The sequence below is a fragment of the Phaenicophaeus curvirostris genome, chromosome 4, assembly GCF_032191515.1.
Source record: "Phaenicophaeus curvirostris isolate KB17595 chromosome 4, BPBGC_Pcur_1.0, whole genome shotgun sequence".
In the NCBI taxonomy this organism is placed as follows: domain Eukaryota; kingdom Metazoa; phylum Chordata; class Aves; order Cuculiformes; family Cuculidae; genus Phaenicophaeus; species Phaenicophaeus curvirostris.
The window spans coordinates 56,898,033-56,908,280 of NC_091395.1; the positions used below are offsets into that span (position 1 = coordinate 56,898,033).

At 52.2% G+C, this 10,248-nt stretch overlaps 1 protein-coding gene across 6 annotated transcripts in view; it reads right to left on the reverse strand.

The window, feature by feature from the left end:
- PCDH7 (protocadherin 7) overlaps positions 1 to 6,175 on the reverse strand; it is a 272,207-nt gene extending 266,032 nt beyond the window's left edge. For 5 of the 6 annotated variants that reach the window (XM_069856196.1, XM_069856195.1, XM_069856193.1 and 2 more), the window contains exon 1: positions 2,959 to 6,175. In XM_069856196.1, the coding sequence (XP_069712297.1) occupies positions 2,959 to 6,135 (3,177 nt within the window). In that variant the 5' untranslated portion in view covers positions 6,136 to 6,175. The remainder of the gene's footprint in view (positions 1 to 2,958) is intronic. The other variant, XM_069856194.1, reaches the window with a different exon arrangement.
- Positions 6,176 to 10,248: the final 4,073 nt, after the last annotated feature.

Consider the following 10,248-nt stretch of genomic DNA (forward strand, 5'->3'; position numbering starts at 1 on the left):
GTCACATAAGCAGAGACTTTATTTCCTGCCTGCTATAGTGTAGGTATACAAAAGTATCAGTTACCAGTTCTAATTACACTAATGGCAATTGGCATTGCTCTCATCTCCAGTAACTTAGTGCAGATATCTCCTGCTATGTCCACTTATTTGTTCTAAAACTTTATAAAACTTCTAATTTCTCCTTAGAGGGAACTGTGAATGGGTAAATAAAGGCAGCTTTAGAGATTTCAACTAGTCTCCCTGTCACAGTCATGTGAATACGTCACTGGTTCTATTTCACGTGTACAGCTGAACTATGAAACAGTCTGATAATATATCACATCAGAATCCTTTATCTGCATTTCTTTCTAAAAAAAGTGCTGAACCAGAACTCCACGTGGTTTGGGTGTTAAAAATCCTCATGTGTTTTGCCTGATAAACTGCAAAATGCTCCACTGTCAGTGTTCGAGATGTTAAAAGTCTACATATTGTTTATGCAAATAAGCCTTAATGTCCCCACTATTATGCAAAAGCGTGAACAAAAACTATATAAATGTCACTTAGCAACAAGCTGGCAACCACCCATAGGAAAGCGGTAGCAGAAGTTCTGTGGCTGATATTCTCTCCCACGAAGTCTGTTATTTAGCACTACCTTTACTGTTTTCTTGGACACGTTCCTTAACTTACGTGCATGCTTTACAAGTGTGCAGTTGCTTTCTACATATTTAAAAATAAAAAGCCAATGCATTAGAATCTGGGCTATAAGCTACCCTGATAAACTTATCTTCATAACAAACCAGGTATTTACCACAGGAAAAAATATTTACGCTGAGAAACTGATTTGTTTGGTTGAGTTTTGGTTTTCTTTTTGGTAACAGGATAAATAATGGAACAATTCAGTATGTACTTCTTTTGGTTTGACTGTTGCAAGTAAAAGTGCTATAAAGCCATTTCCTTCTACTTAGAAGTGTACTGTATATCAAAAAAGACCCTTGGATAAAAAAGGTCAATAATTTGAAACATGGTTCTGCAGTATAATCTTAAATTTTTTCATCAAGCACAATAGCCATTTGTGTGGTGTAATCCTTTACCATTCCTACACTTAGCATGCAAGTTATTCTTATACACTGAAAATAAATTACACTATGACAGTTTATAATTCATATGTTTAGAAGAATTGCAGCAGCAGGAAAGAACTAGCAGCTGATCAGCATATGTCCCACTGCTACTTTGTTATTTCAGTGTTCACTATAAAGGCATAATCTACTATGTGCTTAATAAGCCTTAGTAGATGGAAGCTTAGGAACTTTCTTAGTACTTTTGAAACTGAAATTGTAACGTACTCTCCCGGAGAGAGTTAATGAAATGTATCACCCAGGAAGTATTGTGTCAAACAGTCTATGGAACTGTATCTCCTGTAAAACAACATACACAAAAACACTGGCAGATAGTACATCAATCACACTTTTGGGAGGGGGATCTGGAGGACTGAGTGGCTGATACAATTCATTTTCTTTTGCAATATTTTTAGTATTTCTGAGCAGAATGCAAATACTGGCAACACACTGCAAAGCTTCAATTGTAGCAGACTAGCAGACGTCTCAAAGCATAAAAAAGTCATAGTGTGCCATATTTGCATGTTAATAAGTTGAAAAGAAAGCATTTTTGTCAAACTAATCCAAATTTCCATTTTCCAGACTTGGCTCTATATCTATATGAATCAGCATTCATTTACCTCCAGATTCTTGTCTAACATGCAGCGAAACCACTCAGAATATTATCTTCCACGGAAAGATGTGACACAAATCACCAGGCATTAAGTATCTTATTTTACTATCACCCAAAAAGTACTCCCCCAAAGAAAAGTGACCTCTGTTCAGGGTACATATGTGTCTTATAAAAAAAACAAAACAGATGCTTTCATTTTGGGAGCTTGTTTCTCCTCTGTGCTATCCCTATTTTATCTTCAAGCACTGCAAAGAAGTCTTTACCGTCACCAATTTTAGGCTGTGGGAGCTTCCCTGAGCCCATCTCCGCCAACACAGCCGAGATCAGAGCCTGCCACTTGCGCTACTCCTGAAGACACACCTCACTCTAAAAGGCTCTCATGGCACTCACAGTCTCTACAGGCAGATCTTTGCAGCAGCTGGGCTGGCAAATGAGGGCCTCTCAGCTTGAATGAAGGAATTTCATGTGATGTACTAGAGGAGGCGGCAATGGAAACCTACTGGGGTGGTAGCTCACTAACAGCTCACTAACAGTTATGTGTCTTCACAGCAACTGCTGCAATAAGTGCAGTCTGTATGGTGTAAATTACCGCAGACAGGCTTTCTAGATTATTCAAGCTTTTTGGCCCTAATGAAAGACCTGGTAATTACAAGCATTAACGCTCCAACGCGGCGGCTGTAAACCCACCCGCGCCTAGAGCCTTAGGAAGCGTCTCTCTCCCGAAAAACACAGCTACCGAGGTGAAACTTCGCTCCTCAGCCAGAGCTCGTCGTTCCTAAGCTGGGGAAGCACTAAGGCAGGGGACGAGCTCGCTGTGGGCCGAGGGCGGGGCCGGGATAGGGCCGGGGGGGGCGAAGGCTGCAGGATGGCGGCTCCTGACACCCACTCCCCGCCCCGACAAGAACCAGGATTGGCCTGCGGGCTCCCGGCTCATAAAGGCACCTCAGGTTGCCTCGCAGCTCGCTGCCTGAGCTGGAGACCGCGTCCTCGGCCCACCCCTCACCCTGCTGCCGGGGCAGCCTCGCCGGGGCGGGCCCGCCGGTGCCCCCCGTCGGTGCGACCGCACGGACGGGCTGCCGGCTCCGAAACGCGGAGGGAATTGTAAAAATGATAATAATCTCCGATTGCCCTTCCTGTGTGCCGCGTGTCGCCCGCGGGGGGCGGCCACCGGGCTGAACGGGTCACTGACCGTGTCGGGGGGCGGGGCGGGGGGCGCGCGCGGGGCGGGGCCGCGGCGAGCAGCGCTCTTACCTGCTTGCTGTACTTGCCGCTGGCCTGGCAGCTGTACTCGGAGCAGTGGTCCGACCCGATGGAGATGTTGTCGCCGGCGCCCACAAAGGTGTTGGCCGGGGGCAGGTCCTGCACGGCCTGGTGCTTTTTCCCGGCTGTGGGGGACTGCGGGTGCAGCTGGACAGTGGGTAGCGGCGAGCTGGACTTGTAGTGCCGGGCCAGGTCGGGGCTGCCCGGGCCGCCGTTGACCGAACGGTACCGTCCCATGCCAGGGCTGTCCGATAGCTTCTCGTTGACGCTGTCGTAGCGCTGCCCGTTGGGCTTGGAGGCCTCCACGGTGACGATGCTGCTGTAGAGGGGCTGCTTGCCCTTCTTGCCTTTCTTGTCCTTCTTGGGCTTCTTGGCCTTGTCATGCTGCTGTGGGGTAAAGAAATCCTCATGGTCCTTCTTGCCGGCCTCGTAGCCGTGTTTGCCCTTGGAGCGGCAATACCGGGCCATAACCACCACCAGGATGAGCAGGATGACAGTCATGATGCCAGCCACCACGCCGATGACTATGCTAAGCCGCTGCTTGCTGAGCTCGTAGCTAGGGTCGCCAGCAATGTCTTGAGCCAGGGGTGTGTGGAGGCTGCGGGCCACCTGGCTCTCCACCACAGTGGCATTGGACAGGCTCTCGTTGACAAAGACATGAAGCAGGGCGGTGGTGGACTGGGGTGGCTGCCCACTGTCGTTCACCTGCACCACGAGGCGGTGCAGGCCGTAGTGTTTGGGAGCCAGCTTGCCCACCAGTGACACCACACCACTGGCTGGGTCAATCTCAAAGAGTTTGAAAGGGTTACCCCCGACAATGCTGTAGTTGAGGTCAGCATTGAGACCGGTGTCGGCATCTGTGGCAACCACTGTGGCTACCACCGTGCGCATGTTGCTGGAGGGTGGCAGCACAGTGTAGGAGCTGTTGCTGGGGAATGTGACCGTGGGTGCGTTGTCATTCTCATCCATCACAAAGAGGGACACAGTGGCGGTGGCTGAGCGTGGTGGCTCACCTCCATCCACTGCTTTCACCTTAAAAGTATAGCTGGTCTGCTGCTCGCGGTCAAAAGAGACAGTGGAGAAAATGGTTCCAGTGTCATTCTCGATGGAGAAGATGCCAGCTGCCTGGTCGTGGTCACTGGGCTGGATGAAGAGACTGAGCTCAGCATTGTGGCCCTTGTCAAAGTCCATCACAGTCACCATGCCCACAGGACTGTTGGGCTGCAGGTTCTCCTTCACGTAGAAAGTGAACACATCCTGCATGAAGCGTGGTTCGTTGTCATTGCGATCTGCTACCCGAACCACCACTGTGGTGGAGCCCTGCAGTGATGGCACCCCTTTGTCCCGGGCGGTCACCTGGAACTCGTAGGTGTCACGTTGCTCGCGGTCCAGCACCGCCTGCACCGACACATCCCCAGAATCAGGGTCAATGGTGAAGATGCTGCCTGGTGCCTCCGAGGAGAGGGGCGAAGCTTCCAGAGAGTAGGTGATCTCAGCATTCTTGCCACTGTCTGCATCTGTAGCGACCACGGTGGCCACCCTCTCACCAGGCAAATTATTCTCTGGGAAGGAGACCTCCAGCACAGCCTGGCTGAACACAGGAGGATTATCGTTCGTGTCCCCAACCCGCACTAGCAAGGAGTTGTTGCTGGACAAGCTAGGGCTGCCCGAGTCCACAGCCACAATCACCACGTTATAGTCACGGACAGCCTCGTAGTCCAGAGGGGCCGAGGTGTGGAGGAAATACTTGCGCTTGTTCTGTGGCTCCCCTTCACCCTCGCTGGCTGGCTTGAGCTGGAAAGGAACATCGCCCACCACAGTGCAAGTCACCACACCGTTTTCACCTTGATCTCGATCTGATACCTGCACTAAGGCAATGGGGGTATCCACCAGCACATCCTCAGCCACGCTAGCCACCCCATCCCGGAGCGGGATGCGCCCGATTTTCCGGATATCAATAGTGGGCACGTTGTCGTTCTCATCACGGATGTTTAGCACGACCGTGGCCTTGTCTGTCTTAGGGGGCTGGCCCCGATCCCGGGCCATGACAGTGAAGCGAAGCTGGTTCACCTCCTCTCGGTCGATGCGGTGCAAGACGCTGAGCCATCCCGAGTTCTCGTCGAGGCGCAGCAGGCGCCTGACAGACTCGGTGGCCGCCCCGAAGACATACTCGATCTGCCCATTCACCCCCACGTCCAGGTCGGTGGCTCGCAGCTGCAGGATGGGGGTCCCGGGGCTGCTGTTCTCCGCCAGGTCTGCTTCGTAGATGCTCTTCTCGAAGCGGGGGCTGTTGTCGTTCACGTCGGTGATCAGCACCCTCAGGATCGCCTGCGAGGACCGCGCCGGGTCCCCGCCGTCCCGCACGCGGAGGCTGAGCTCGTAGGAGTCCCGCTGCTCCCGATCCAGCGCCCCCTTGACGATCAGCTGCGGCTGCTTCTCCCCGTCGAGGGTGTCGGCCACCTGCAGCTCGAAGACGCTGCTGCGGGCCGCCGCGTCGCCCTCCTGCCGCCGTTTGCTGCCGCCAGGGTAGGGGGCGCTCTCGGAGGCGGCCGAGGCCGCGCTCCCCCCGCCGCCGCCGCCGCCGCGCCGGCCGCCGTCCCCGCCGGGCTCCTGCAGCAGCTCGTAGCGCTCGATGCCGTTGCGGCCGAAGTCCCTGTCGGTGGCGGTGGGGAGCAAGTAGAGGGTCCCCACGGGCCGGTTCTCCTCCACGGTGAGCGTCAGGACGGGCGACGGGAAAGTGGGGGTGTTGTCGTTGATGTCCAGGATGATGACCCGGCCCTCGAAGAGGTCCACCCAGCTCTGCGAGGGGCCGATGACCGACACCTCGAAGTCCAGGAAGCACTCGTTCTCGTCGAAGATCATCTGGCACTGCGGCAGCTTCTCGCGGTCGATGCGCCGCTCCGTGGTGCTCAGCTCCCCGGTCATGTTATCGATCTTGAGATAGTCGGAGCCCGATTCCAGGCTGAATGTCACCTCTCCGGAGCCCGTCACGATCCCCAGGTCGGAAGCCACGTTGCCGATGCGGATGTCGGCGGGTCCCTCCTCAGCCAGCCGGTACCTTAGAAGCTGCTTGGCCGCTGCCAGGCTGACCCAGAGCGGCGGAGGCAGGAGCAGCAAGAAGTAGCAGCAGCAATGCATAAACCCAAGGAGAGTCTGCATCTTCCTCATCTTCCTCGCACCGACACCCTCCCCCCCCTACCCACCCACCTGCCCCCCAGGAAACTCCCCCGAGAAGCCAACAGAAAGGCTGGGTGATCAATTATAAAATCCTTCTGTTCCCGGAAACTTATTGTCTCATGGCTGGTGCAATTGATAGTCAAAACCCTGCTGTTGGCTCCTCTGCTGCTCTCCTTGCCTTCCAGTTGCGATATACTTACAGTTCACGGGACAGTGTATTCTGCTTTTTAAAGATTCATCTCGGTAGATAGGATGGGATTTTCCTCCTCCTCCCCCTTCTCCTTCTCCTCTCTGATTTTACTGTAATCACTTTGCAAGGTCTGCAATAAAAGCAGGAGCAGCACTGCACGATTCGAAGCCCCCCCAGGTCGTCTTCTTCGACACTAGAGTTAACTACAATTCACACACTCTCCTCTCTCTCTCTCTCTCTCTCTCTCTCAGCCGTTTACGACCAAGGCATTAGCTTTATTCTTCCCTCTCTCTGCACACACAGAAAAAAAAATGTGATTCGCTTTATTCAAAGGGCTTGTGTCCGGGAAGACTCTAAATCCTCTTAGCAATGGGCAGTTCTTTAAAAAAAAAAATTTAAAAGATTAAAAAAAATTAAAATCCCAAAAACGTCGGTAGCTGCACAGTTGATAGGAGAAGAACCCTGTGTATTACAGAGCAGTCTACAGAATATCCCCTTTGGTTGACAGAAAAGCACCTAAATCCATCTTCAGAGATTGCCTAAAATGTTCAGCTCTTTCTCCGGAGAGGATTTTTTTTTAACAACTCTGCGCAAGGTCATTAGTCACAAAGCAACAATACAGAAACTGCAGAAGCCGTTTGCCCAGAATTTGCAAGGCTGCAGATACGAACATAAACACACAACAGTCCCAAGTTTGTTTTTGCATCCGCAGTTTATGTGTGTGCCTTACCTGCATTTGCACTGCATGTGTTATAGCAATCTGGATCTGCAGCACTGAGAGCGATTCACAAATGAGATTGCAGTCTCTCTCTCTCTCTCTCTCTCTCTCTCTCTCTCTTTCTCTCTCTCTCTCTCCTCTTCCTTCCCGTCCCAATGCAGGTAACCAGATCTGAACTTGATCCTTTCAGTTCAAAGGTTAGCAACAAAACTATGTGTCCAAAGGCGATTATTGGTCTCTCGTAAATATACCCGGAGCGGAACAAGATGTAACTGGATCCCTCACATGAATTAACACAGATTCTGAATTACATCCATATAAGCGGAATGGCAAAGGGGAGGGGGAAAAGAGCCGCGACGCGATTAAAAAAAAAAATAATACAGAGTTCTATTTGCAAATAAAATTATATCAGTCAGTTGTTTCCTGTGATCTGCACCGCCACAACGTGCAAGTGTGCATTCCCTCCTGTGTCTTTCAGAGAAGTGTGGATCAGGCGCTTTCACGGCAGAGCGGCTTGTGCTTTAAAATGCTGAATGGCAACTGAGAAGCTTCCCACTCGGAAAAAAAAAAAAAAGAAGAAGAAGAAGAAGCAGTAAACCGGCAAGTTTGCCCAAAGTGATGGGAGCTGCTGAAGCCTCTCTCGGTAGCTCTTTCTTGACGCTGCAGCAGCAGAGCCGCCTGCGCTACATACACAGAGAAAGAGAGAGGGAGAGAAAAGAGAGAGCGAGCGAGAGTGAGAGAGGGAGGGAGCGAGGGAGGGGGGAGGAGGAGGAGGGAAGACGAGTCAAGCGCTGCACTCCAGAAAGCCCAGCCTTACCCTCTGTCTCTGCTGCTGCTAGTGCTGCAAGTGGGATAGCTGCTCATCACAAAACATCAGTTCACTCCTCAAAAATGATTCTCATTATACGCCCGAGTGTTGCTGCTGTTGCCTTCTCAGACCCGTGGTTTGTACCGATTCTCTCCTATCCTTTCCCTCCCCACCTCCTAGACTGTGAACCGAGCAGCGATTTTTCGATTTTTTAAAGCAAATGTTTATTTGCCTTCTTCTTCTTTTTTTTTTTTTTTTTTTTTTTTTTTTTTTAAGCAGAGCTGATGCACGTTCGGGGCTCTGCATTTTGCGGAATCACGCTGGTAAGAAACTCGTTTTGCACACATTCCCACCTTCCCCTGTCGTGTCGGTGCTTTTGTGACATAGCTGCAGTCACTGTAACTGCATAAAACTCCAGGGAGGAAGGGGGGGGCCTCCTTGGTTTTCAGAATTTTGTCTTGTTTCTTAGTGCTGTTTGAGAATTTTGGTCTTCGTGTTCATGTTTTTCCTGCTACCCTGATTTGAATGTGTCTTTTCAGCATGTTTGTGGGTTTCCTAGGAGAAACAAAAAAAAAAAGGTCCCTCGGAGACGATGATCAGGAAGGAGGCGAGAGGGTCAGTAGGATGAACACGTGTAAGAAGTAACAAATTTATTTCCGAACAGAGACTTGCTGCTTCGATGATTGCTAAAATGTAGCGTCACCTATCTGACTAAGTGGGAAATAAACTTTAACGTTAAAGCTCAACTTTGTTTATTCTAGTGTCCCTAGTCCTCCTTTTGACTTTGTGCCATTTAATTGCCCGGGGCGTACGCGAGCCCCTGCGCCCTGGGGGATGACTGGCTCCTCTGTTTGTCCTCTCCATTGGGATGCGGGGGAAAAAGGGATGCTCCGAGGGGCTGGAGATAGGGGGACCTGGGAGCAGCCAGTGGGAAGAGAACCAGCGTGTGTGTGTGTGTGGAAGGCACGAATCCAGCTGTTCTCTCTCTCCCTGTGAACACATGTGGGAAAACAAGCCGCTACGGGTTCTGTGCGTGCGTGTGTGCATTCCTCTCTTAAAAAGGTTACACTGAATAAAGGCGCATGCAGACGGATGCAGTGAGATGTCTGTTTCATCGCGATGACATATCTGAGCGAAAAGTGGTCGGGTACGTTGAGGTGGTTTAAAGCAGCGGTCGCAGCGTGTCTTTGTCACTCGGGGCGGTGAGTGAATGTGGGAGGGAGGGGAGGTTGCCACCTCTCCCGTCGGAGAGTCCAGAGGGGCAGAGTCGCGCCGCGCAGCATCGGCGCTGGAGCGAGGGGCTGTGACTGGCTCCGGAGGGCTGCGGGGCTGCTCCTCCGGCTGGCCGCGGCCCCAGCCGCTCCCCCCTGCCTCGCAAGAACACGAAAACCCTCCCCCACCGATGCTGGAGACACTCGCCTTTATATCTGCAGCATCAGCGAGAAAGCCCGGCTCGGCGCAGGCTCAGTGTTGACCGCCGCAGTCCCGGACGGAGGAGGGGGGGCTCGGGAGCTCAGCATCTTCGCAACGGGTTAAGTAGGATTAATACCAAATCCCTATTATATTTGCCAAGCACCTTGAATTTATCAAAATTCTCCCTCGCTGTTCTGGAGCTCCGAGAAGAGGAAATTCTGCCCACAGTGTAAGATCCAGGCATACCAATACGTAGGAATCCCAGCACACTGCATTACACCGGCTCCCTACGCTAGCAATACAATTGCAATCCGAAGCTCCCGCTGTTCCCTTCCCTTTGTGCTTTTAAACGCAGCCAGGAAGCTTAATGTATTCGCCAGGGGAGGGGCGGGATAAAGGCGCTTTTAACCTCCCCCCCATAAACTTTAATCGGATTCTGGGCTGTTGCACGGCACAGACACCTCGCCTCTGGTCTCCGTCTCCTTCCCCGTTGTCTCCCATGTGTACTTGTACTACGCTCTGCTTTGCGAGAGCCTCTTTCAAGCGAATGAGTGATTTCTTTCTCTTACCATGTGCAATCACTCCCCCCTTACCCTCGCTGGCCTCTCTTACACACACTATGCCTTTCACATGCGGTCTGCGCCCCCAGCCCCCCTTCCTTTTTTTTTTTTTTTTCAGTGTCTTTATATGCAATCTCTTTCTGAATGTGCAATGTCTTTCCTGCTCGGGAGCGCTGCGTCCTTCACAGTGGATTGGTTCCTCTTTCGGAGCAGAGGTAACGGCCCCCCCCCCCCATTCCCCCTTCCTCCCCCTCTTCCTCCTTTCCTCCCCCAGGGCAGGCGGCCGGCGTGGGAAATGGCCCCGACGTGAGCTGCATGCGGGATGGCAGCGCCGCTGCCGGGGGGGGACGGGGCTCTGCCTCCCCCGCGCCCCCCTCCGCATCCCGCTGCTCCGTGCCGGGGGAGGGGGAATCAC